At 44.2% G+C, this 27,065-nt stretch overlaps 2 protein-coding genes and 1 long non-coding RNA gene across 4 annotated transcripts in view; 2 read left to right on the top strand and 1 right to left on the bottom strand.

Annotated features, from left to right (window-relative positions):
* The window catches only part of GALNT18 (polypeptide N-acetylgalactosaminyltransferase 18), a 425,513-nt gene that overhangs the window by 233,069 nt on the left and 165,379 nt on the right, over nucleotides 1-27,065 (top strand). For both annotated transcript variants that reach the window (XM_077321810.1, XM_077321812.1), the window contains one exon: nucleotides 5,531-5,723. In XM_077321810.1, the coding sequence (XP_077177925.1) occupies nucleotides 5,531-5,723 (193 nt within the window). The remainder of the gene's footprint in view (nucleotides 1-5,530; nucleotides 5,724-27,065) is intronic.
* Nucleotides 9,422-13,034, top strand: LOC143830024 (uncharacterized). Its single transcript, XM_077321809.1, has 4 exons — nucleotides 9,422-11,241; nucleotides 11,744-11,827; nucleotides 12,007-12,090; nucleotides 12,386-13,034. Exons 1-4 carry the CDS (start codon nucleotides 10,620-10,622, stop codon nucleotides 12,874-12,876), a joined length of 1,281 nt encoding a protein of 426 aa, XP_077177924.1. The 5' UTR covers nucleotides 9,422-10,619; the 3' UTR covers nucleotides 12,877-13,034.
* LOC143828753 (uncharacterized) lies at nucleotides 13,345-13,875 on the bottom strand. Its single transcript, XR_013227850.1, has 3 exons — nucleotides 13,826-13,875; nucleotides 13,587-13,706; nucleotides 13,345-13,453 (listed from the first exon to the last, which is right to left on the bottom strand). It is a non-coding gene; the product is annotated as an uncharacterized LOC143828753 (long non-coding RNA).

The following is a 27,065-nucleotide window of genomic DNA, read 5'->3' as shown; positions in this document are numbered from 1 at the left end:
CCTTTATGGTTCATTTGCAAAATTTTCCACCATAATTGGTTTCCAAGAGGCAAAGAACAGGAGGAAGAAGGTAGAATCCAAGGTAGAAGTAAGTGGGTCTGAGTCTTACAAAATCATCACTTTATTTTAAAAAATGCTGTGTGCAGATTTTTGGTAATGGTCAGTGAACAATTAGGACTGAAGAAGAGTGTAGTCATTCATTGCTTAGTAGCCAAAGTCTGTTTTAATTTATAAACCACTCTAAAAACTCACTCCAATCTTTTAACTGGATTTTGATAGGGGACTGAATACAACAGGTGACTAATTTTAAGAGTCTTCTGAGATGGCACAATAACTCATGTTAACTGATGGCACAGTTTCAATTAGGGCTGCTAATTCTATGCTGGCAAATGCCAGGAGGTGTTGGGGGGGGCAGGTTGCCTTGGGAAGGTTATGAGGAGATGTGATGTCACTTCTGGGTAATGTTCTTGGAACTTCCCCAATCTTTATGGTCAGGGGGGATTTGATATCAATTCCAGGTAGCATTCTAGGAATCCCCCAAGTCTCTATGGTCTTAACAAGGAGATTGCACAATTTTTGGAGTGTCATCATTATTACAATTCCCCTTATTTTTTTTCTCCTCCTCTTCAGATTATTCAGACCAGAAATTGAGAGTGGAAGCAGAGGAATCCCAGCTATTAGTAGGCAAATGGTCAGCCTAATTATAGTAATTGTTTGTACTGGCTTAATGCCTCCTTGGTACTCCTGCACTAGAGGTGTAATGAATGAAAAGTAAATAAATATATAAATAGTGTGACATGTAGAATGTCATCTAATGTAGGAACATTAAGAGTCTATATGGGTACACTGTGAGCAATGGATTAGACCCTTATATTTTATGTTCTTGGAAGATACTTCCATAAGCAGAACAAGAGGTTTACTTGTATTGTTGTTGTTTTTTTGTTCCTCCTGAAGCAGCAGGAAGAAGAAACTAACAACAGCAAAAAAGCAGCCTGCTAAAATCCTCACTCTGGGGGTTAGTGGGGTCTAAGAACTGTGATCTCAAACTGTAACAAACCAAGTTAATGTGTATTTAAATTTAAATATGTAATGCTGCAAAAGAATAAAAGAGAAGTCCAGTTGCATATTAAAAGTTAAGAACATTTGCGCCCAGCATGAGTTGACTTGCTGTGAGGCATGTTGGCTACAAGGATGCACGACACGGATGTTTGGCTTGTAAACGTCCACAGCTTTTATTTAACAATTCAAACAATTCATTTACAATTCAATCAACCAATGAGAAATGAGCCTGCCTTGCCAGTCAGCCGACTGGACCTAATCCCCTGATTCCAAGAGGCGCCCAGGAGCTCCGCACAGTTCCTAGCTGGGAACTTGGATCTCCTTGCCTCCTAGAATCCTGTTCTAGCTGGGAAATGACCTTTTTTTTGGGGGGGGGGGAGCCTAAAGGGCAACAACATCATTTAGCTGCCCCCAGGTCACATGGCAAACGGGCCCATTCCAAGCCTTCCTAGCTGGGTCAGCTTCCCTGTTACAAAGCCATAGCAAATTCTTGCAGCTGTGAGGATAATTTCAAATATTTAACTAACTCAACAACTTGCAAAACAGGATGGGAGGGAGGGAAGCTGTCCATTGTTGAGCCAGGGGCAAGAGATTAGGGGCTGGGCATATGGTGCCTTAAGTAGGCATGTCCAGGCTCCGCCCCTCCACTAGGCTGATGCAAGCGTGCGGCCACAGTGCCGTGCTTACTGCCGTGTTGTCGTGCCTCCTATCAAGCAGCTCCTGAGCAGCGTCAACACATGGCCATGGTAAGTTTCAGCCTCACTAATCTTGTGAGTCAGGACTTACATCTTCAGATGCAAGGACAGTGCAATCATATTCTACATTTTCATAGGAATATTACTTGGGGGGGGGGGAATAAAAGAATAAAAGTACCAAGAAGATGAAGTCATGAAGTCTTGTTATCCATGCATGTTGTCTTTGCACTGCATGTTGGGATAAACTTGGCACACCTTTCAAAGTAACAAGTTCTCCTGAGCAATTTTCAAACACACTTTTAACAATTTTTCTTATATTGTCCTGTTTGTTAACTGCCTTATCAGAACAATTTTTTTCTCATTTAAATGAGGGTTTGGCATAAATTCAATCCGTGACATGTCATTGTTTATCCCTGTAGTAATGTTGTAACAAAGTAACTTGACAGATAATAAGTTCTACATATTTAGGGAGACAGAAAACTAGCACAAGCAACCAGGCCTTCATTAGTGTTCTGTCAGTTGAAGAAGGGTGCATTTTTGAAGAAGCCAACAGCTTAATGTTCTCAGTTCCTGTTAAAAATGAAAATAAAAGGACCAGCTTCTTGACTTAAGTCAGAAGTTATGATCCTGGATGGGGGAGAGTGTCATTACATAAGTTGGCTGCCTCATGCATATTTTTATCTTGCTGGCTAAAGCTGCCTTTTGTGCTGATGGGTGATCGCGTAGGAGTTGCTTGTGGCACTGTGCATCTCTGGAGACAGATGAGATAATGAAAAAAATCTTGGCAAAATTTGTTTAGAAGGACATTCTGTGGAATTGTGATAATAAAGACCTATAGTTTGCAAGTGCATTTATGTTGATTAATATGTTGCTGTTATAGAGCTAGCTGCTAGTTCTGTAGTTTCCTGGATGGAAATCATAAACTATTTCCAAGTACGACAAATCAAATTTACACCTTAATGGATTTGTATTTTGTAAGAGGGAAATCTGTGATTAAATGATAATTCTTCTTTGTGTGGTTGCAAGTGAGTAGGCAACCTACAAGCCTAGCCATGTGATTCAATGTCCTGGCCTACCACCCAGTTAAAGTCAACGTTCATGTAGTTACATGTGTTCGGGACTCGCTATCAGCAAAGGAAAGTGAGATGTTTGCTGCCATTGGCAGAAGGAGCTAATCTCCACTCCATATTTAGTGCAGTGATAATCATTGGCACTGAATCACTGGCATTGTCTCTTTCTCTGTGGGCTCCAACATACTTATTTGGGGCAGACTAAAATACTGCTAAACTGAAGGGTGATGGCCCTTAAGTGCCATCTGATATGTCAGTTTTCCTCCAAGAAAATTTTATTTTGTTTTAGAATTTAAAGTCTGTCACATATTTACAAGATAGCATAAAATGTATAAATGTTTGCATCATATACACTCCCAAACTTTGTTTAAAAAAAGAAACCCTGAAGTGTAAAAAGGAAGAACTAAAAATCTGAAAACTGCATGCCCTTATTAACAATATAAAAACACCAAAGAACTTCATTCAGTATTAAAATCCATTATCATCTTCCCATTTAGCCTTTCAAATTCTTCTAATGAGTTCAATAGTATTGGAGTGGTGCACTTTCCTGGGAGGGAAAAAATGGGTGCCAATACTGAATCTACTGTACAAATCAATCAAGTCTGATGGTGTTGATTAGACTAATTCTGGAAATTCTTGAGAGCCTCACATTCTAGCCCCTATGGTCATGAAGCTCACTCTGTGATCTTTTCTTCCCATCAAGCAACTTTTAGGCTAATCTATCCAGAGTAGTTGTGAAAGAGAATCATATATGCTGCCTTGAGCTCTTTGGAGGAAGATTGGGATAAGATAATAAAATAATGTTATTGTACTGGCTCTTTTGCTCCTGGCATCGTTATAGCATTTCTCTCTGCTTTTCAAAGATGACACTGCCAGAGGAGATAGATTCAGGTGGGTAGCCATGTTGGTCTGAAGCAGCAGAACAAAGTTTGAGTCCAGTGGTACCTTTAAGATCAACAAAGTTTTATTCAAGGTATGAGCTTTCGTGTGCACACACACTTCCTCAGGCTCAAACATTATAAGACTAGAGGAGGTTTCAGAAGTCCAGCATCATTCAGTCTGAGGTTAGGCTTCCAGAAAGTAATCAAGGCACTGTCGTTCAGTCTGAGGTTAGGTTTTCCAGAAATCAATCAAAGCAGTGTCAGCAGTTCAGTGTCTGCAGTAAGCATTGAATCAAGGACCACAAGTGTCTATTGGGAGACTTTATAGTTGCACACCCAGCTTCTTAGGAACATTCCTGTAAAGACTCCTCTTCACTATCCCAATAGGGCAATCAATTTCTTGTATATCAAATATGATTCAGAATGGAATTCCACAGGCATATAAAATCAAATCTTCTTCTGGTATTCTTCTGGTATTCTTGAAGATAGGTTGAGGGACTTGGGAATGTTCAGCCTGGAGAAAAGGAGGTTGAGAGGGGACATGATAGCCCAATTTAAGTATTTGAAAGGTTGCCATTTGGAGGAGGGCAGGATGCTGTTCCCATTGGCTGAAGAGGAAAGGACACTCAGTAATGGATTTAAACTACAAGTACAACGATATAGGCTAGATATCAGGAAAAAAAATCACAGTCAGAGTAGTTCAGCACTGGAATAGGCTGCCTAAGGAGGTGGTGAGCTCCCCCTCACTGGCAGTCTTCAAGCAAAGGCTGGATACACACTTCTCTTGGATGCTTTAGGATGCTTAGGACTGATCCTGCGTTGAGCAGGGGGTTGGACTAGATGGTCTGTATGGCCCCTTCCAACTGTATGGCCCCTGCCAAAGAAATAGACCTGATAGACTTTGATAGTTTTGAAATAGATGGCAATCTAGAAGTTTTGATATGGCCACTTTATAGCTGCGGGTCTCCTGGAATGGGTCATCCACTGGGAGGATGATGTCAAAGCATGTCTGAATAGCACTTTTTTTACAAAAACAAGCCATGACTGATTTTAGAATATGTAGAAAGTTCAATCTTAAGAGAAATTCTATTGAGACTTTCTATGATGAAACAGATTGTATCACCAGTGTTAACATATTTCATCTCTCTTTAATTGCCATTTTATACCCAGAGAGGGCTGTCTGAATGATACTGAACTATATTACACTGTCAAATATGTTTCAAGGTCTTAGAGGTTCTGGTAATAAATTATGCAGAAGGACTCAACTTGTGAAATGTCAAGTCACAGCAAAGTGTTGCATCTGAATAGCATCTCATTGATTAGGCATGTACTGACGTACTGTCTAGCAGCTTTTGCATTTGAAAAGCCTCTTTGTTTTGTATATTCATCAGCCATTTTTGGAAGTTTGTTGTAGAGGTGGGATATGATAGAGGCACACGTGTTCCTGCATGAAGATTCCTGCTCTTGTTTTTCTATTATATCTGAGGCATTCAAATTTAAAACATATAGGGGTTGGTATTAAAAACATTTTCTGTATTTTGAACCACACTCTGTTGAATTTTGGGAGTCTTAAGAATGGATATATTCGTTTTAGTTTTTAGTTTCTTTTTTTTAAATCTTGGTTTGATAGTGTGATTTACTTAGTTAAAGCTGTTTCTGTAGTGAATATCTTGGACCCGTTGGGTGGCTGATACCTGTTTGTTGAAGACTTTATGCCTTTATGCAACTAACTTGAGCAACACTGTCTTTTGATTTTGTGAGAAGCACAAGCAGCCTTTGTCATAAAATTGATTTTAAAATTTAATTGCACTTCTTTTTTTAACAGAAGCACCTCTGAAACTAGAAGAAAACCCTGCAGAAGCATTCACGGATTCATCTCTCTTCGCTCACTGGGGCCAGGATCTGAGCCCTGAAAACAGACGGATTGCTCTGAAACAGTTCCAGTATTATGGCTACAATGCTTACTTGAGTGATCGTCTTCCCTTGGACAGAACATTGCCAGACTTTAGGCCTAATGGGTAGGTTGCAGTAGACTTAAGATGTTTTCCTGGGGAGATTTTAAAAAGCTAACTATATTTCAAACATGCGTTTAATGTAATAAATGCATTACATGCATAAATAAAGTACTTTCAAGACCCATTGATTTTAGAATGGGAATTAATTATGTGCTTCAGAGTTCCTCCTTAAAAAATGGGACTGAAAAAGGCTTAAGTGGGGCTAGATTGTACCCATAATGTTCAAAGTACGGACTCAATAATGTTCAAACTGAAATGGATGAAATGAGAAATGTAATGAAACCAGCGCTGTGTATAATTTTGTTTTAAGGGCACCCCAGGTGAGAGTAAATGCAGCGGTAAATCCTAGCAACAGCTGCTAGTCTTTATGCAGTACTGTTAAAATTTTAAAATAACACCTTTTGGGATGTGCTTGTTGCTTTGAGGTCTGTAAGGGGACTGAGTGCTGTGTTTTCTCACAAAGAGAACATTAAGAAAGAATATTGTTTGGAAACAGTGGAGCTCAGACAAGTAGAAAGGCTTCTTGGTCAGATGATACTATCACCCTCCTTTTTACTGACAAAGCAAAGTGGGACCATACTTTCCTGTAATTCTGCTGTATTCTAGTAGTGAGAGAGAAGGTGGCATGGTACATCCCGATCTCGGAAGCTAAGCAAGATCAGCCCTGGTTTGTACTTGGATGGGAAACCCACAAGGAACACTGTAGAGCAGGCTTTCTCAACTAGGGTTCCAAGAATCAAGATCAACTGATGAATTTTGGTGGGGAAAGTTACCTTTTGCTGCTGAAGATTGCCTATTTATGGTCAGTACAACTCTTAGCTTCTGTATCAAAACTCAGGAGCAAAGTTTCCATGCTTAGGAGAGTTCCTTGTTTAGGCACCAGGATTTAAGGTTGCGACCTAAGGCTTCATTTGCATGAAATGTTTTGAACTGATCACATAAGTATCATCTTAGTAGTGCACAGCAGTGTCCTTGCATTGGCAAATCAAAATGGAAACCTAGGGACTTGTCTGACTCTTAGGGGCTTTACGCACCGGGATCTTTGTTGCAAATTGTTTGCTGAATGAAAAATCGCCATTTAAAGTAGTGGAATTCGTCGTTATGCATACCTGCCTTTGTAGTGGAATCCAGTTGCGTTTTGTAGCGTTTCCCACAAGCTTTCGGTCTCGGCAGAAATCGCTAGAAAGGAAGCGCTATTGCCAAGCTCGTCCCGCCCCTGGCCGTCAAGCAGCCAATGGGCAGCCGTTAGCATGCTCCCAAACAGCCCCTTTCCCTTTAAGAAAGGTTTTTTTTTAATAAAAAACACACCCATAGCAACGAATCTGGGTAGATTCGTTGCAACGGAGAGACCCATCCAGCTGCCTGGTGTGTTTGAGCTGTCGTTTGATCGTTTGATCGTTGCCACGCTTCCTCCGAGTGAAACCCCCCCCCCTCTCACAGGCCCGATTTTCGGATGAATTAATGTGTAAAAAATAAAGGGACTTTATTTCAGCAAACGGGCTTTTCTGTGGTTTGTGCTTAGTGACTAAAGGGGAAGGACTGAAGCCAGGGAAGCCTCTAAACAGAAGAGGCTCGCTGGTGCGTTTATCCCCGCTCGCTCGGAGAAAAAAAAATGGCGATCGCTTCGCCGGAAGATCAGAGAAGACAGCCAGGGGGAGGGACTTTGTAGAAACCGCAACAATGTTAATGCACAGGTCTTTTTCGCTACTGTTGCAGATTGGTTGCAGGAGTGTATCGCTTTCCGGAGGGTGAATCCACTTTTGGGGATTTCCCTGAAAGCGCTACAAGGAAGCGCTTTTTGCAGATTGGTTCCAGGTGTGTGGCAGATTGTCGGCGACATCGTGCGTTATGGCAAATCAATAGCGTTTTCAATTAGTAACCGTTGTGCGATTTTGAAGGCGTGCAAAAAGCCCCTTATAGTTCATACACTGCATCAAAACATCAAAACTATCACTTTGGCAGTATTCAGGTCACTAAATATAGACAAATATAGACAACTTAAAAAAAACAACATATCCAACTTTTTAAAACATAATGCATTTGAGTGCTTTCTGATGTATCACCACACTAAGAAGTCACTCTACACCAGTATTCAAGAGCCATTCCTTTAAAGAAGTGCATGTCCTCCACATTCATAGAATAATAGGTTAAAATCATTTACTTAGTACTGTATAAAACTTTCCAGTTATTATGCCCTCCATTTTCTCTCTCCTTCTCAGCTTAATGGTTCAAATATTTCTGGAGTGGTTACCAAACTTATATAAACATTTAGCCTTTCTCTGTGCACTTATTTATTTGGGTGTGACAAATGCACACCATAGTTTTCTTGTGAAGTGACACTCTTGTTTTGAAAGCTGAAAAGAGAAGTGTGTTTTAATAAAATCCCATCTTCAAAGACAAGATCACTGCTGAAAAAGCCCATTGTTATCATTCAACCAATATTTATACTTCAACAGTGCAGTTTTAAGCAAACTTCTTTGCACAAGGAGTGCTAATTCACTATCAGACATGTAGTGATGGCCACAGGCATTGACAGCTTTAAATGGTATAGTGGAGTAGTTGTGGTGACTAAAGAAGAACCTCCCCATTTAGATGCAGTAAACCTCTGAACCCCTGTGCCAGGAGACAACATCAGGGAAAGGCTTTGGCATACACAGTCTTTTCTTGGTCCTCTAGAGTTACTGTCTGAGACATGATGGTGGACTAAATGGATGTGTAGTGTGATTCAACTGAGCCCTTTGACTTCAATGGTACCCTTTAACTTCAATAGAAGGTGTAACTAGCTTTAGGATGGCATTGAAAATATACCTTTAACTTCCACAAAAATGGGAATTTAAAATAATAAATACACAGAATATTAAGTAGATTTACATCTTCTGGAGTCCAACATCTATCAAATAAAGAAAGGCCTCTATGATTCTCTTAAATAAGCCTGTATATAGCATATCTGGCATATTTCCTTCAGGAGAAAACTTTGCATACCAGAGGTCATAAAAAAGCTCTGTTTCCAATTATAGTCAGTTTAACCTCAGATAATGTTAGCATCCTTCTTTTCTTTATCTCAGTTCAGAGGGAGAGAGGAAATATACTCCCTCAAGGGACCACTTAGGGCTTTAATATGAATTAAAGTCCATTTACAGCCTTAGTATTAATGTTAGCAACTTGAATTTGACCCAGAATCATCTCATGTTCCTTCTCCTCCTCCTCTATGCATATAAATCTGAAATTATTTAATATATAAAAACAGCATTAATTATTCATCTGTAATGTGAAAATTTGATTGTAATAGCAGCCCAAGGATCCTAGCCATCAAGTTCTGCTGTTGTATTGAAATGAATGGAGTTTTATTCAACCAAAATTGTGTGAGCCAAAATTCAAAGCAGAATAAAAGTAGTTATTTGTGTGTGTTAGAGTGGAAGCAGAGACAAGATAAGATATTTGCAACAGTTCTTAATGAAAATTTTCTTCCTGTTTTAATCCATTTAAGAACATAATTATGAATAATCAGTTTCCTTTTCTTAATTGTAAATTAATTTCAGGAGGGGAAAAAACTAGGGCCATTTCGCACGGCTTCAAAGTAGCAGGATGGTTGCCAATTGGAAACGCTACAAATTTGCCATAACCCACGACGTCGTACACAATCTGCAACAGTCCTGCAACCGACCTGCAAAAAGCGCTTCGTTGTAGCGCTTTCAGGGGAATCCAGAAAACTGGATTCACCCTCCGGATAGCGATACACTCCTGCAACCAATCTGCAACAGTAGCGCCACAGACTTGTGCGTTACCATTGTTGCGGTTTCTTCAAAGTCCCTCCTCCCGAGCCTTTCCTCCTAACTTCCGGCGAACTGTCCGCCATCTTTTTTCTCCGAGCGAGCGGGGATCTACGAGGCAACGAGACAGCGACTGGCTTTCAAGCAAGATCACTTTCTGAAATTCAGCCCGGACACCACAATAGTTTTCCAAAAGCACAGTGGCACACACCGTCACGTTCCAAACATTTGCCCATAGCTTAAAACCCCGTCTACCGTAGGCCAGTACTAGCGGAGTCAACGTACGGGGATCATTTTTAAAAACTTTCCTCTGAGCGTGCCAACGAACGTTCGCCGCTCGCAGGCTCCTGTTTAGATTACTGGGGTTCAATAGATATGATTCGAGGTGATTTCAAGAAGGGCGGTTTATGTGTAGTGGGTCTTTGTGTGGTTCCGGGTGCGTGGTTGTGCTTGGGTGCGGACAACCCCTTCCATCGGCGGCTAGACCTCCGGCAAGCGGAGTCGCCGTCCGCCGTTCATTTTAAAAAAACTTTCAGCTGAGCGTGCCAACGAACGTTCACCGCTCGCAGTCTCCAGTTTAGCTTAGAGGGGTTCAATAGAAATGATTCTAGCATGAGGGGCGGTTTATGTGTAGTGGGTCTTTGTGTGGTTCCGGGTGCGTGGTTGTGCTTGGGTGCGGACAACCCCTTCCATCGGAGGCTAGACCTCCGGCAAGCGGAGTCACCGTCCGCCGTTCATTTTAAAAAACTGTCCGCTGAGCGTGCCAACGAACGTTCGCCAGTTACATGTCATTGATTTATGCTTTGGTTGGTGAATATTATTGGGGAACTGTCGCGTACCACTGCAATTGCTCTCGGTTTTACACCGGCATGCGTTTTTATAATGGCGGACATCTCACTAAAATGGCTCCCGCTGCATGTTCAAACTGCTCTTCCCGCGTGTGGACGAATCAGCGCATGCGAGAAGTCAAACAAAAGGCGCTAATCTGGCCATTAGGAGCAGATCCTGTTCCCGCGCGAGGAGTTTTGAACGTGACATGTGACCTAATGTGGCCAATGCGCGTGTCCCCTACTGCCCTCTACCAATCAGGAGCCGGCTAGTCCCTTTGTCTTTGTGTGCGGGAAGGTATATGATCCGTTGCACCCTGCACCTCGCACCACCATTTTGCTCAGCTACTAGCGAAAGCACCATGGAATCCTCTTCTCAAGCCTCGTCCGTCCCTGCAACCGGCCGTGGCCCAACTTGGAGGGACGCGGAGATCAGGGACCTGATCGCGATTTTCTCGGAGGAGAAAATCCAGGACGCGTTCCAGTCCTCTCACAGAAATAGGGAGGTCTTCGAACAAGTGGCCATTAAGATGCGTGCCCTGGGCCACAACAGGACCGGCCTTGAATGCCGGTCGAAGACCAAAACAATGAGGGCGGAGTACATGCGTGCCGTGAACCATAATAAGGGTTCCGGCAACGAAAAGGTTACCTGCCCCTACTTCGAGGAGCAGCGCCAGCTGTACGGAGACGGGGAAGGAGCCGGCAGGCCGAAGCGCGTCGGGAGGAGCCTTAAGGTGGTTCGGAAGCCGGCTGCCCCGGTCGAGGAACCACCCGCTGAGGAGGATCCCGGCGAGGGAACCTCGTCCAGCTTTCGGCCTCCACCCCCCGTCCAGCAACGACCAGCGGAATTGGTCACGGTGGACCTGATGGCCATCGCTCCTGGGGAGCCGGAGGAGGTTCCTGAGCAAACGCCCCTTGCCTCCGGTAAGTAATTTTCTTTTTATTTTATATTTTATTGTTTTTATATAGAGCAAATGTGTGTTCTGACGTTTGGGGATCGTTTTCTCGTGTGTTCGTTGCTACGCATAATATGATAGGATGTTTGTGGATTGCTTTGGGTGGCTTTTTAAAACGGTTGTGTTTAAACAACAACCAAAACAGTTTTGCAGCATGCCTCAGCCATAGGCCTTCTGCAGCGCTCTAGCCACTACTTTGGGACCTTGATGTGTGGTTCAGGTTGTGTGCTTGCTCCTTTTTCACCATTGTATGCCTTGTGTTCGTTGCAACGCATGCTATGCTTGGATGTTTGTGGATTGCTTTGGGTGGCTTTTTAAAACGGTTGTGTTTAAACAACAACCCAAACAGTTTTGTTGCATGCCTCAGCCATAGGCCTTCTGCAGTGCTCTAGCCACTTCTTTGGGAGCTTGCTGTGTGGTTCAGGTTGTATGCTTGCTCCTTTTTCACTATTTTCTGCTCTTGTCCACAGAGACACAGATGCCTGGGACGGTGGTCCTAGAGTCCCCTGCAGCAGTAGCAGAGGACAGTGATTCTGGGGCGTCCACAAATGTTGGTAAGTATCAGTTGCAATAAGGGGGGGGGGGGTTTAACTGCTTTGTGCTTTTCTGTTTGTGCAGGGCAGCAGCACTGCCAAGAGACAGAAGATAGTCCCTCAACGTTGCTGCTTTAGGGTTTGAAGCTAGCTTTGCCACACTTTGGTCCTAAATCATGTTCTTTGTTCCCTTTTTTCAGATTTCATACCCGGGACACAGGAGGAGGAGGAGCGTGGGGTGGCTGGACCTCCTGCCCTGCGCAGGCGGATACAGATACAAGATGGTGAGCGTGCATGAACTGTTCCTTTCGAGCCATGGCTGCAGGACAATGTCTGTGTGCAATAACTGTGTACTTCCTTTTCATTTTTGTGCTCCCCTGGCATTGTTCTGAGTCTTGGTTTAACATGTAACCAAGAAAGGCCACCATGGGCAAACAAACAATAACCGTGTGCTCCCCTGGCATTGTTCTGAGTCTTGGTTTAACAATATGTGACCAAGAAAGGCCACCATGTGCACCAGGGTGGGTTTTGACTGTCTCGTTGTTACTAACAGTTCTTTTTCTCTTTTTTTGCCAACAGAGGTCCTTTCTGAAGACGACGAGCCAGCTGGCTCACCACCCAGGGGCGCTCTCCCGGCTGAGGAGAGGCTGGCCAGGGAACGCGGCAGGCTGCGGCGCGTCTCCGTCCTCACTAGTGTGGGAGAAAGGATCCTGGAGCACTGCCAGGAGGAGTCCAGGCGTGCAGCTGCTGCAGACCAGGCGATGCTCTCCCTCGTGGCCCAGGAGGGCAAAAAATTCCGTGCCATCCTTAGAGATTCGAACAACTCACTACGCGAAAGCGTGGAGGAAGTTCGAATGATAAGGAAGCTGATGGAGAGGGCGGTCGCGGTTATGGAGGCGGCCCCCCCTCCTCAGATTACAGTGAACGTCCCCCCCCCAACCCACACCCCCCCACTACCTCCAGCACCCACCCCACCCCCCCACCACCTCCAGCACCCACCCCACCCACCCCCTCTCAGAATGCCGCGACCCAAACGAGAAGGAGGACTGTTCTCGGGAAGAGAGTCGTGAAACCCGCGGACAAGTTCTCCCCCTCCTAGTTTGGGCCATTTTGTCTGTTTATCTGTGTTTGCTGTTTTCTGTTCAATAAAGTTTATGTTTTTGACTCTGTCTCTGTGTACCCTCTCTAGTGATTGTGCCAATTCTGGCACCGTTGTGTGGGTTGGAGGTTGGAGGGTGTTTTAAAGGTTAAAGGTGTTTTAGGAGTTTGGGGTGAAAGGTGTGCGAGTGTAAGGAGTCACACTGGAGTCTTTTTCAGGAAATTTACAACAACATTTTATTTTCAGAAACAGTTCAACAGGGGAAAAAAACAAGGGAATGTAACTTGGACCCCACCACCACCACCCCCACCCTCCAAGAAAGCCAACTTTTTTTTAACAAATTCAAATATTTAACAGGGATAGAAAAATGGGCAAAGTAACTGGGAACCCCCCCAACACCCCCCACCCCAAAACACAAAAAGTAAACAAAACTTAGGTCCCACCGCTCCCCTCCCCAGCCCCTTCCAGCTCCCTCACTCTCCTGCACAACCGTCCCATGGTCCCCCGCACTTTGCGGCGGAAGAGGTCTTCGTCCTCCTTCTTCTTAACTGTGTGGGGAGGGAGAAAAAGTACACATTAGTGCCAGACATATTTTCCAATTTTTTTAGTTTACATGCATACACTTTTTGGTGGCCGTAGCCACAGTGTGAGAAGAGTTGGGCAGTGGGGAACATAACCTACGTTCTTCCGCCTCCCTCTGCTGCCTTTGCTGCTCTAACTCCCCTTTCAGCTCTGCCACTTCAGCCTCTAAGGCAGCCACCCTGGCCTCCATGGCACGCAGCCTTGCCTCCATAGTTTCTGCTATAGAAATCAAACAAAGAATTTAATAGCACTTAAAATGGAGGCATCACAGCAGGCTCCCATATTGCTCCATGGGGGAACACACACATGGGTCTCCCGCACAGACATAAAACTCTCACCTGCAGCCTGTCCCGAGGTGGAAGGTCCCTCTTCCTCCCCCTCCTCAAGCTCTGGTGCTTTTGCCATCTTGGATGGTGATTGTGTGGCTGGGCAAAGAAAAAGAGAAATCATAATTAAAAGCACACAAACCAGAGATGAAACACAGCTGGTAGACACACCACAGTTAGAGTCAAAGCGCATAACCAAAGTGGTTCTACACAGTACTGGCGGGCTAAGTCAGAGGGGGTTGACAGCATCTAAGTACTTTCTCGAATTGCATTGGGGACAGTAGGGGAAAGAGGCAGCTAGTCATGCCATGCATGTTTAAGGGCAAAACACAACGAGGGCAGCACTTACCCATATGCCTCCTCATTTCCAGGGGGGGCTTCCCAGCCTTCTCCCATATTTTCACCATCTGGTCGTGGAAGACCATCCTGCCGCTTGGCTGCGGGACCCCCCCCCCCCACTGCTCCAGACTGTTGAGGAAGTCCAGCTTCACTCGCTTAAATTTTGTCCGGACCTGCTCCCAGGTCCGGACATAGCCCCTCTCCCTCAGCTTTGATGCCAACACCAGGTAAGCACCCTTGGTGTGGCAGTGGGTGCTGGCCATAAGGCGGCCAACACTTTTAGATTGGAGCACTAGCTCCAGAAGTGCCTCAGCCTCGGCGCGCTGCCAGAAGGAGCCCTTCCGTGGCTTCGGCATCTTCGGAATGACGGTTAGGGAACGAACGTGCGTTGCTCCGATCGACCACCCCTATTTTAAATGTATCAAAGCTGCCCACCAATAAAATTATTCCTTGGAACATAAGTGGATTGATCCTCCGGTTTGACAGGGGTCGCCAATACTTCCTGGCTACCCGCCTCCCCGAACTTTCCCCGTTCAGCGCTTCCGTATTGTGTGTGTCAATTTCAGTGGGGAGTTAGCATTTAGGGCTGTCAAAGTGGTTTTCTACCAGAGAACCCCCGTTTTTTTGCAGGCAAAGTACACAAACCGCACAAGACAAGGTTAAGCAAAGAACACCAAACTTTATTCAACAACAGAGTGGGAAAAACAATTAAACACGCCTCCTGTTTCTGTAGATGTGGGTGGCTATGGCGTCCCGAACCTTGCACCCCTCAGCATAGATCCTTTTTCTCCTTGCTTCAGGGATGTCTTGAGTGTCCTCAAGGACCACAGGATCAGGTTCATCCACAGGGAAGGGGATGTTATGTCCCTTGTCCTCGCATATGTTGTGCAAAATGACACACGCGATGATCAGCGGAGTCACATTGTCTATATGCACATGGAGTCGGGACATCAGGCAACGGAACCGGGACTTCAGACGTCCAAAGGCACGCTCCACTACATTCCTTGCCCGGGAGTGACTGAGGTTGTAGTGGCTCTGCACGTCTGTCCTTGGCCGCTTGTAGGGAGTCATGAGCCAGCGTCGTAATGGGTAGGCTCCGTCACCGAGCACCAACGCCGGCACACGCACGCCCTCAATGGTGGCGGTGGGGTTTCCTGGAACAAAGACCCCTTCGTCCATGGCTTTCCTGAGGTTGGATTCCCTGAAAACAAGGGCATCATGCCTCCTGCCACTCCACCCCACCTCGGCATCGATAAACCGTCCGGAGAAGTCCACAGTTCCTTGCAGGAGAACAGAACAAAAGTCCTTCCTGTTACCGTACTCCTTTATGCTTCCCCCGGGGGCACGGATAGGGATGTGGCTTCCATCGACGGCCGCAAAACAATGCGGGAATCCAAGCCTGGCAAACCCGTCCATACTCTGGAATAAGGGAAAGAAAAGAATATAAGCCATGGCAAGTCAGCGTGGGGTGTATCGCGTCTTCGTTGCTGACCTGTCAAACAAGAAAAAAATTTTAAAGGGCAAAGGGGATCGAATGACACTCACCGCTCCAAGCCGGTCTCCGAGGCACATGACTTTGCTGAACAATTCCGCCTCCATGGCGAGGCAGAACTCCTTAAGGATATCGCCAACCGTAGTGACTCCGAGTCCGAATTGCTGGGCTACTGTCCGGAAGTACTGAGGGGTTGCCAAGTACCACAATGCGACCGCTACCCTTTTTTCCACTGGCACGGGGCGCCGCATGCCAGTGACTTGCCTCTCCATGCGTCCACGTAGAGCCTCCACGAGTTCAAAAAATGTCCCCCTAGACATTCTAAAGTTGGCAATCCAGTGGTCATCATCCCAGCGAGCCCACACAAAATTTTCCCACCAGTCAGAGGATCTTTCGTCCGCCCAGAACCGGGGGGGGGAACCGGACCTCTGCCAGAGCTTGCCAGTGCCTCTTTGCCGCCATGGTTGCCCGTTGAGAACGTCTTGTGCTGCTGGTCATCGCTCTGGCAATACGTTCTCGGTATTCCTCTGAAGCAGCCCTCCTATGCTGCACAGTGGTGCGGATACGCTGGACCAACGCTATCATCCGAGCCAACAATTGAACAATAATCCTCTCCATTTCAACGTTAACCTGTGCTGCGGGCAGTAGGCTACGCAAACAAAGAGAGGCCGACCGCGTGTCTGCCCAGGTGCATATAAGCAGGTAACCTGTGGGCGTGTACTGTGGGCGGGGATTAACCTTTCAAACATATCAATGCATCAACCTCTGGTTCATAGAAAACAATAGAAAACACGTTCCAAGGGCGCCAATGATTTGACGATAACGCGTTGCTACGGGTTTCCCAAGGTTTTTTAAAAAAAAAGGGGACCCCGACAAGTCCGGCTTTAGGGTCGAGGTCAAAGGTGTGCCCGCAGTTTGATTGACGGGCACGGGAGGCCAGAAGCGCTAAAAAGGGACCTCCTTTGTAGCGAAAAGACGGAGAACCGGAAGCCTGTGGGTTACGAAAGTGACGAGAAGTGAAAGTGCTAAATTCCGCAAAAACCACAGCTGTGCGTTACGGGCACAGCTAGTTACATTTCGCTAGTTGAAGTAGCGATTTAGCTAACAGCAACCAAATGGCAACTTTGAGCTCTGTGCGAAATGGCCCCTAGAATTAACAAGACATTTCTCCCTGAATAAGGTCTGTCTGTTCTTATTTTTCTTATGAAATTAGTTTTTATTTTAATTTTTTATAGCTCTATGTATAAAAAGTTAGACAGAAAGGGAAAACACATGATTTTAGCTACCGGAAAAGTATCATTATTGGGAATTTTAAAGGAATCTCAGCTTGTAGGGATTTTGGCTGTAGCTTTCATGAAAAATGTTGACATGAGTTATATTAAAGGCAGTAGAGAGCAGCCTGATGAACAAGTTTGTGGACCTTAATCTACCAAGGGCAGTCAATGTGTAGTTTGCCTGCTGAATCACTAACTAAGCATGGGAAGGTTCTGTGACTCTGATTTCTATTGCTAAATTAGGATCATTTCAGATTATCTACAAGGTTTAACTTAAGTCCTCAGAGAGTTTTACAGATTTGCACTTGACCATGGACTATGTACTATGCCCATTGGTTATCCTGTGCTGTACTGTATTTGGTGAATAAAGAACACCACTGACTGAGCACTAGCTTTGGTAAGCATGACATTATCTTGAAGAGTAGTGTCAGTCTATTTCCTTTATAAAATGAGATGTCATTTTTACTGTTGTGCAAGAAATTGCAGATCATTTGGGGTTTATCCTGAAAAATACGTTGCTACAAGTTAGTTTATTATGGGAAACTCAGAATTTACATTGGACCAGATGCACAATTACTCTTTCAGTTTTGCTGGATGCTAACTTTTGTTCCGTGATCCGGTTTTCTGCAGGATGTCTGTGAGGCAGAGATAACATTCTTGGCTAATGGACACTTCAGGGAATGGGTAAGGGACATGGAAAACAGGGAAAGAGGCATAGGGCAGATGCCCTATGAAAGAAAGGGACCAGTTAATGGAAAGAAAACAGCTTTTACTGCCGCAGAAATCTGGTTGTCACTGTTGTTTATGTTTGCATTGGTAGGGAAATAGAACAGTTACACATAAAAAGTGAAGGCAAGGCAAATTAAACCAGTTTTCAGCTATTCTTGGGCATGATAGATACATGTGCTTGGCTAGAATAGATTCCAAATGTACAAAAAAGCACTGTCATCTGAATAATCTGATTTTGCAAATTAAGCAAATTTGATTTAGGACCATTCTATTTGATTAGAGCCATTATACTTCACTGTAGTACATATCCACAACTAGAAGCATACGTGATTGGGTTTTATTGGGGATTTTATGTGACCCGCCACGAGTCCATGGAGTGACGGGATATAAACTGAATACATAAATGAATAACATGAGATTGATAAGCGTGCTAGGAAAATGGGGGGCTACATCTTTTTTTTAATACTGTAAAAGGAGATGTGCAAAGCCTCCTTATACACAGATGGTAAAAGCCATGTGGGTTGGTAGGCTGTTGTGAGGATCTCTCCCTTCCCCCTCTTCTTTTAGTAGAACTCTGCTGACAGAAGAGGCTGATGGAAGAAGCAGGAAGGGCAGCAACTTGTTATTTTACTGTGGATTTTTTCAACAATGATAGAGAGACAAAGAACATCATCTCAGGGCTCAGTTACTATGTGTAACTCTGCCACATGATCTGTAACCGCTCCACAGGAGCAGTATAAATTAAACGCTAAGAGCAAGGGGGGTGGGCCGAGTCTGGGATGGGGGCAGAGCCCATTGGCCCCTTGGCCCTGGACTGATGAGTTGGGGAGCATGCTTCGGCCCGGGCAAAGTGGCTGCTCTTTTTCCCGGCCTGAAGCCACGGAGTCAGCTGGGAGGGGGGCAGGGGGGAAAGCCTTCAGGCCATGCAAAGGGGCAACCCCGCCACGTCGCAGACGCAACTAGCCTGCTCTTTTGCCACCAAGTCGCAGATGCAGCTGGCCTGCTCCTTTACCTGTCCCAAAGCCCCGAAATCAGTCAAGAGGGGGGCGGGGGAAAGGCTTCAGTTCGGGCAAAGGGGCAGCCTTGCCGCGTTGCTGCCACATGATCTGCTGCTCCTTTGCCTGGCCCAAAGCCGCGGAGTCGGGGGGAGGCCTTATAGCACCCATTGTATCCTCACATACAATGGGCTTCACATCTAGTAAGTAAATAAATCTATAAAGCCTTAGGAAGAGGGGAAAAGACAGCTCTAATTGTATCACACAAAATCGTTTCCCTTTTACTATTTATTAATGTAAAGAATCATTATATTTAGAAATTATATCAGAAATGAGAGCCAGTGTGGTTTAATGGTTAAATGCTGAATTAGTATCCGGGTCAAGGTTCAAATCCTTACTCATGCCATGAAAGCTTGCTGGGTGACCTTGGGCCAATCATACTTTTTCAGCCTAACCTACTTCACAGGGTTGTTGTGAGAATAAAATAAACGTTTAGGGTAGAGATGGGTTGAGAAGGCTCGTCAAAAGTGGCTTTTCACTATTTCTTCTTATTTATCAGGAACCCTATCCTAATGTTTTAATACTAGTAAGATTATTTATGGTTTATTGCTGAAATACTTTTTTCCTCTTTTCCTTGTCATCTCAATTCAATTTGCTATTTCCTGGCACACAGGGAGGAAAGAAAACAGCAACCACCACTATCACCTGCACATTTAAAACACCAAGGTTGCGATCCTAAAGCCCCTGGCCCTGGTTGAGGCCAGGTGGACATCCAGTGCCCAAGGGATCTCCAGCCTATTTGCCGTTGCCAATCGCAATGACCTATAGGGAGTTTAATGGTCCCTCAAATATATAGAGCCTGGATTGCATATGATCTTAAAGGTCAAAACCGGTACCTTAAATCTGATGCAGTACTCTACCAGTAACCAATGCAGCTGCCTCCTCAGCACAGGCTGGATATGGGCCCTCCACAGCATACCACAGCTGCTTGCCTTGCAGGGACCTATTTCTCACACCTCAATAAGATGCAGACAAATACACAAACACTTTGGCAATAAATTGGCCACAGCCTTAATTTAACAAATGAGCGTGGCACCCAACATGGGATTGGATCATATCCCCTTGTGATCAGCCGGTCACAAGGCACCTTGCTAGTAGGCCCCTGATTCCCCAGGTGGCCCCTGACAAAACTAAGGTGGCTTTCCTTTGCAACCCAATGGGCATTCACCTCTGTGGGTTGCCAACCGCCACCAGGTGATGCAAGCTCTCAGTGAGCCATGCATCTCCGCGGCCCCTTATAGAAGTCCCGCAAAACCTTGGGGGAGGCAAGCACGCAGCATCAGCCACCTCCTAAATGATCCTCCCATGTGCCACAAACTGCAGACTGTGACAAATAACATTAACCATGCAATAACAACCTCAGCTCATGAACAAGAATATTTCTTTTTACACAACTTCCATTCATTCCATAAGAATTAACTGAAACAACCTGTAACAAACTATATGTAAATACAGTTATAATTAACGAACAAGGTATAACAAGTGTGGGTGGGTGTCTCACCACTTTCCAGGGAGGGAAAGAGGCCGGCCTCTCAACGCGTGCTCCATAAAAGGAAATGCCCGCATGCCTGGCCAGCCCCTCACAGCTGACGCGCTGCCAGCGTGCAGTAGAACGCAACAGGGGCTGCCTAGCAATGTAGACAGCTCCCCCACTGGCATCTTCTACAAGGTGTTTTTGCCCCACATCGGCAAAGAGCACCCGACACTTAATCTGATGTACACATTTTGCACCAGCTCCTGAAGCATAAACAAGGGCAGGACCACTTACTTCCTAGTAAATATGTAAAGGATTTGTCATACCACTTTTGAATAGTTATTCATTATTACGTTTTGCTTAAAACTCAAATTCAACACGCCCTTATTAATATGCCTAGTAATGTTTCTGGTTTAGTGCCTGAATTCCATATCCATATCCAGCCCCACTAAGAATCTACCAACTATTCTTCTTGAAAGCTGTCATTTCTGCACCAGTGATTTGTTGCAGTTTCATGGTGGATTCCTGTCTGGGTTTTTAAATTTTATTTATGCTTCCAGAGTTGAAGTGTTGTTTTTTCCTTTTGCATTATTTCCCCACTATTCAGGGATCAGCACACATTCAGCTTGCTGTTTCCTCAGTTTATTAAAGAGAGGGGTTGCCTCAGTTTTGCTATAATTTTTGACCCCAAGTAAAAAATTTAAAAAGCAGAATCCTTCCATTGAAGGATTTTTTATCCCTGCCCCTTCCCTGCTCTCCTTTCAACTATGTGGCTGTGTTGGTCTGAAGCAGCAATCCATACATATAAGTAGAGGCTGCACAGCAAATTAGCATACATAGTAATGAAGATGTCTAACAGATGTAAGGACCAAAGAGGAATAACAAGATTTGTTTATATGGAGATAGAAGAAGAGCAAGCCAAGGGCCAGCCTGCCAGTACTCCTGTTAGGTTGGTGTCACCCAAACTCTGGTTGCTTGATCCCATTCTAGCTGCTCAGTGTGCTGAATCTCATGTTGGGAGAAGTGGAAGAGGGAGAGGGGATGAGCAGGTAAAAACTTTTCTGGCTCTGTCCAGCCCATGTGAGAATGCCATTTCAGTAGTGAACTGTTAAACATAAAAGGAACCTACATCTACCAACATTGCTTGCTTATCTTTGGTGAAATATATTTTTTAATTTTTATTGTGCTGTTTTTCTCAAAGGGTGTATTTTTAAGAGATTTTTATGCTGCTGTTCCACCTAACACAAGGTAGCAAACATAAAAGACATTTAAATAATTAAAATACAGTTAAAATTATAACATAATGCTTGGCTTTCTACTTTTGAAACACCCCACCCCCTTTTACGATCACCTATTTGAAATTGGTCAGGCAAATGAAAATCCAGCGAAGTGGTGACCCTTGGGTAGAATTTGAATTGTGTTTCTGACTGATTTTTAAATCTGGCATGATGTTTTATTCTGGCTGCATTTAAGCCACTGATGAATGTCACAACTTATACTGAGAAGAATATATATTCACATTGCACATGTTCAATTTTGTGCAAATTGAGCATATGCAGTATCCAATAGCAGGAAATCAGGCATGGAACTATTTCTCTGTGTTGCTTTAGACTGGAACTAAGAGGGTATTTGCCAAGTCTCAAGGTTATTCAACTGTTTTCAGAGTTACATTGTTAGGTGTCTTCCAAGCACAACATTTTAGGAGGGAGTCCATCTTGAAACGCCACCCCCCCACACACACACCCTATCCTTTATATTCATTTCTAGCAATAGAGTCTTTTGCAGAGTAACTCCAGTCTCTGTGTGTGTGTGTTAAGTGCCATCAAGTTGTGTCTGACTTATAGTGACCCTATGAATTAATGACCTCCAAAACAATCTAAATTAGGTGGGGTGGCTAATGTCCCAGAGGAAAGGACTACTATTCAAGGAGATCTGGATAGATTTGAAAATTGGGCCATAGCTAACAAAATGAATTTTAATAGGGAGAAGTGTAAAGTATTACATTTGGTTAATGTATAGTGTACATTTGGTTAATAATAATGTGATGCATAATTAGTATGTGTGAAAGGGACTTAGGAGTTCTTATTAAATATGAGCCAACAATGCGATATGGCAGCTAAGAAGGCTAAATGGAGCATTAGGCTACATTGCTAGGACCACAGGATCTTTCTCAACTACGGTTTCGTGAAACTCTGGGGTTTCCTGAGCCTTGGAAGGGTTTCCCGAATGGGTGGGAGTTAATTAATTTTTAAATATATTTTTAAAACTTTGTTAAGGATTTATCGGGTGATATAACCACATATGGTGATATTGAACTGCCCCTTCCGTCCCAAAATGGCCAATGATGGAAAATAAGAGAGCAAGAGGTGGTATGACAACCATGTAACTATGTAAAAGGTAGACATGTTGAAGAGGGGACCAACTTGTTTTACTGCAGCTTTAGAGATAAGGACTACAAGTAATGGATTCAAATTACAGGAAAGGAGGTTCCACTTAAATATAAGAAAGCATTTTCTGATGATGAGGATGGTGGAGTCTCCTTCGTTGGAAGTTTTTAGCAGATTGGATGAAGAAGAAGAAGAAGAGTTGGTTCTTATATGCCACTTTTCCCTGCCCGAAGGTGGCTCAAAGCGGCTTATAGTCGCCTTCCCATTCCTCTCCCCACAACAGACACCCTGTGGGGTGGGTGAGGCTGAGAGAGCCCTGATATCACTGCTCGGTCAGAACAGTTTCATCAGTGCCATGGCGAGCCCAAGGTCACCCAGCTGGTTGCATGTTGGGGAGCGCAGAATCGAACCTGGCATGCCAGATTAGAAGTCTGCACTCCTAACCACTACACCAAACTGATCACCTGTCAGGAGTCCCCAAGAAGGTGGGAAAGTGGACTGGATAGCTCTTTGTGGTCTCTTCCAGCTCTGTATGATTCTGATCTACCTTTAACAGCCATCAGTCTAAGCCTATTGAAATAATGGGTTTAGGTAGGAGTGCCCCTGCATAGGATTATACTTTTAAAAGCTCAGATTTTATTTTCAAAGTGATGCAGGTAGAAAATGTGTAATTTGCTGTGGGAGTGAAGTAGTAGTCTTACAATACCATGAAGGGCCCATATTTTTGACTGGTACTGCAGCAACTACATTGGCTCCCAGTAGTGTTCCAGGTTCACTTCAAGGTCTTGGCTCTAACAAACAAGGCCTACCCAGTTTGTGCTCAGTGTATCTAAGGGATGAGCTCCCAGAGAACATCAGGGCCCTAATGGAACTAGCACAGTTGCATAGGACTTGCAAGATGGAGTTTTCCTGCCAGGCTTATGGTTGAAGCCAGTTTGGACAAGTAAATAACTTCAGTATCTGTGGGCCTCCCCTGCTGCAACATACCCAGCTTTTCACTTTTGCTAGCCCTCCTCAAATGACAAGGACAGTAAATAAATATCTAGCTCTATAGTGTTGGTATTACCAATAATATTGTATTTTTGATGTTGACTTTTAACTGTTTTAATTATATTTTATAATGTCGTAAACTGCCCTGAGATGACAGGATCAAAAGGGGCAGTCTAGAAATGCAAACAACCCCCCCCCCCAATAAATAAATAATCAATTTTCTACAGGTAAACTATTTGGAATGTAATCATTTACTGATAAAATATTATTTTATTAAACCAACATACATCTGAAAAATCTGACCTGAAGGTGAATCCACAAGACAGAAACCTCAAGCAAAGTAATGGGCTTTAACTCCACTTGTATGCTAGCTTTCAAGTGATTTCAAAATGATGAATAGATAATACTGAAACAATGGCTATACTGATGGTGGCCATTCTGATTTGCTCCCAAAATAACCTGAAAAGAAACAATATCGGTGCAGTATGCTTGGTGTTTATTTATATATAGCTGTATGTTCTTTGCTGTGTTGTAATTCTTTCTTCATCTCTCAGGTACTCTGATCAAAACCAGAAGCCTTCTTATATTATCAAAGTTATACTGTGTACGGGAAAAAGTGTTTGCGTATTTGGGATGACCTGTATGGCCTTTCCTAGCCCTACAGTTACATGGAGGCTAATAATGTGTAAATCTGAGCAATTATGGGCCATAACAGTTCTTAGTACTAGCTACCACAATTATAGAAATTATTGCTATCCATGTAAATAAATGCACAGTTCACACATAGTAGGCCCACTCGCACACAACATTTGGCTGTATATCCCAGGAAAAGGATGGGTCTGTTGGCATGGAGGGAGGAAAAATGGGTTATGTGGACTTCTTTATGCTCATTCCAATAATGATGATGATGAAGAAGGGTGAATCTCTGAGAGCCCTGATAGTACTACTCAGTCAGAACAGCTTTATCAGTGCTGTGGCAAGCCCAAAGTCACCCAGTTGGCTGCATGTGGAGGAGTCGGGAATCAAACCCAGCTCGCCAGATTAGAAGTCTGCACTCCTAACCACTACACCAATGATGTTAGCCATTCAGTCATGTCTGACTTTTGGCAATCGTATGGCTCAGCTGTCATCATGTTTTTCGATCCTGTGTTACTTCTTTTAGATAAATCATGGATTGTAAAATGAGGAAAGGTATCAAATACTATGTTGTTCAAGCTGTTATTGTAGGAACAAATACTGCCACTTAACCACTCCCAATCAGTGCTCTTTAAAACCTCTTTAAAACCTCAAGGAAAGGTAATTGTACAACTCTCTTGAGCAACTTGTTTTATTGCCAGCCATTTTTCTCAGCCATTATTGTCAGGCTAGATATCAGGGGGGAAAAATCACAGTCAGAGTAGTTCAGCAGTGGAATAGGCTGCCTAAGGAGGTGGTGAGCTCCCCCTCACTGGCAGTCTTCAAGCAAAGGTTAGATACACACTTTTCTTGGATGCTTTAGGATGCTTTGGGCTGATCCTGCGTTGAGCAGGGGGTTGGACTAGATGGCCTGTATGGCCCCTTCCAACTATGATTCTATGATTTTTAACAGTAGGAAGCAATTTTGTATGACTGATTTAAATCTGCTTTTCTGCCACTTAATATTTAGTAATCCAGCTACCACAGTCTAGGCCAGGCTGCTGCAATGGAGGTACAGCTGCATAATTGTATTTTTAAAATTCTATAATGTACCTTTAGTCTAAGACCATTTTCACATTAGGAGATATACCTTGTTTTAACCTTGGTTTGGATTTCCTTTGGGTACTGCAAGTTGTGTCTAGCGTTTCTGCATTTGGGCTTTCCTCCCCTTATTTCCATTGTATGGTTATGTATGGGGATATTGTATTTTTATTGTTATGCTTTTATTATAAACCACAAGTCAGCTGGTCTGAGAGTAGCTGTATATAAAACAAACAAATAAGTATATTCCCGAGCTGAAATTTATGATATGATCTCCACACTGAGTCTGACAGATGAGGTCTCCTATTATGCTTTGCTGTTTCCCCCTTTTCAAAAAATCTAGTTTTTGCAAAATGGTTCCTGCTTGCACCTTTATTTTCATTGCACCCCTTAATCCCACCATTCTGCACCCTTGATCCCCCCTCCCTTAGTGTCCTGAATGTATTTTTTTAAACCCTCATTTATAACATAACTAGTTTCAAAGCCCCTTTATAAAAAGGGGTTTTGAAAGGCGCGTGAGTCCGGCAGGGAGGGAAGCCCCAGCAGCCGCGCTTCGCGCGACTGCTGGGGGTTCCCTCGGGCGGCGGTCTGACACTGCGAGAGGCGCAAAGCGCCTCTCGCAGCATCAGACCGGCAGGGAGGGAAGCCCCAGCAGCCGCGCTTCGCGCGACTGCTGGGGGTTCCCTCGGGCGGCGGTCTGACACTGCGAGAGGCGCAAAGCGCCTCTCGCAGCGTCAGACCGGCAGGGAGGGAAGCCCCAGCAGCCGCGCTTCGCGCGACTGCTGGGGGTTCCCTCGGGCGGCGGTCTGACGCGGCGAGAGGCGCTTCACGCCTCTCGCTGCGTCAGTCCGGGAGCAACTGCGAGCCGTGCTGCGCGCGGCTCGCAGTTGCTCAGCCTGGGAATCGGAGGGACCAATCGGCAGGCGTGAAGCGCCTGCCGATTGGTCCCTACGATTGTCTGTCGTGAGGAAGGGTCCAACCCGGACCCTTCCTCATCACGGACAAAGCCCACCTCTAGGGGGCTTAACGAATTATTCAGTCCGTGGCGCCCATGGTGCCACGGGCTGTTTAAAGATGTTATAACATTATAACACTGCTGTGTAAGACTGTAAGAATGCTTTTTGAAAAACTTAGAAACTGCATTGTAATGCATTCACTCCCCTTATTTTAAAAGGGCACATTATTCAGAATGGGGGGGGGGCGGGACATGCCCAAACAAGTCAAAATGGCAGGTGTATGGAAAAACCCAATTGCATACATTTCTGCATTGGGCTGCCCCTAATTAGACCTTGTTAGATACAACTTGAAAAGAGGGTATCTGGTTTTCTGGGGATTACTTTGCTGTGGGGCAAGTGAGGGGGCAATTTGGGACTACACCCGAAGAAGCAAATTTTAGTGTGGAAACAGACAACAAAGTTGACCCTTTAAAAACACAAATCTAAATGACATCGCTAGTGTTGAAACAGTCTGAAAAAGACCAACTACAAATGAAATTAATTTTATTTATAATTTTTAAATATTTATTAGTAACTTTTCTGTGGAACTTATGGAAGTTTATATATATCGAAAAACAACTGCAGAACCCAAAACAGGTTATATATAAATGAAATGATATAAATAAAACAGTTATAAAAACACAATATGAATAAAGCAATAACAATTAAGGAATATAATGTAAAAAAACCCTCAAACTAGAACAGCAATAAATAAAAACAAATTCAGTCAAATGCCGTTCTAAGTAAAATTTATATTCAGCTGTCTCCTGAAAATATACATTGAGGGATCTAGGCATATCT

The sequence above is a fragment of the Paroedura picta genome, chromosome 2 (assembly GCF_049243985.1).
Source record: "Paroedura picta isolate Pp20150507F chromosome 2, Ppicta_v3.0, whole genome shotgun sequence".
NCBI classification, from domain to species: domain Eukaryota; kingdom Metazoa; phylum Chordata; class Lepidosauria; order Squamata; family Gekkonidae; genus Paroedura; species Paroedura picta.
The sequence above is the reverse complement of the archived record's forward strand: the minus strand, read 5'-3'. Positions and strand labels throughout refer to the sequence as shown.

Excerpts from the sequence above, each read along its gene's own strand:
- LOC143830024 (XM_077321809.1), top strand. The coding sequence starts at position 10,620 with ATGATCCGTTGCACCCTGCACCTCGCACCACCATTTTGCTCAGCTACT. Across the intron at positions 11,242-11,743 it reads GCAAACGCCCCTTGCCTCCG|AGACACAGATGCCTGGGACG; the intron begins GTAAGTAATTTT and ends TCTTGTCCACAG. Across the intron at positions 11,828-12,006 it reads TGGGGCGTCCACAAATGTTG|ATTTCATACCCGGGACACAG; the intron begins GTAAGTATCAGT and ends CCCTTTTTTCAG.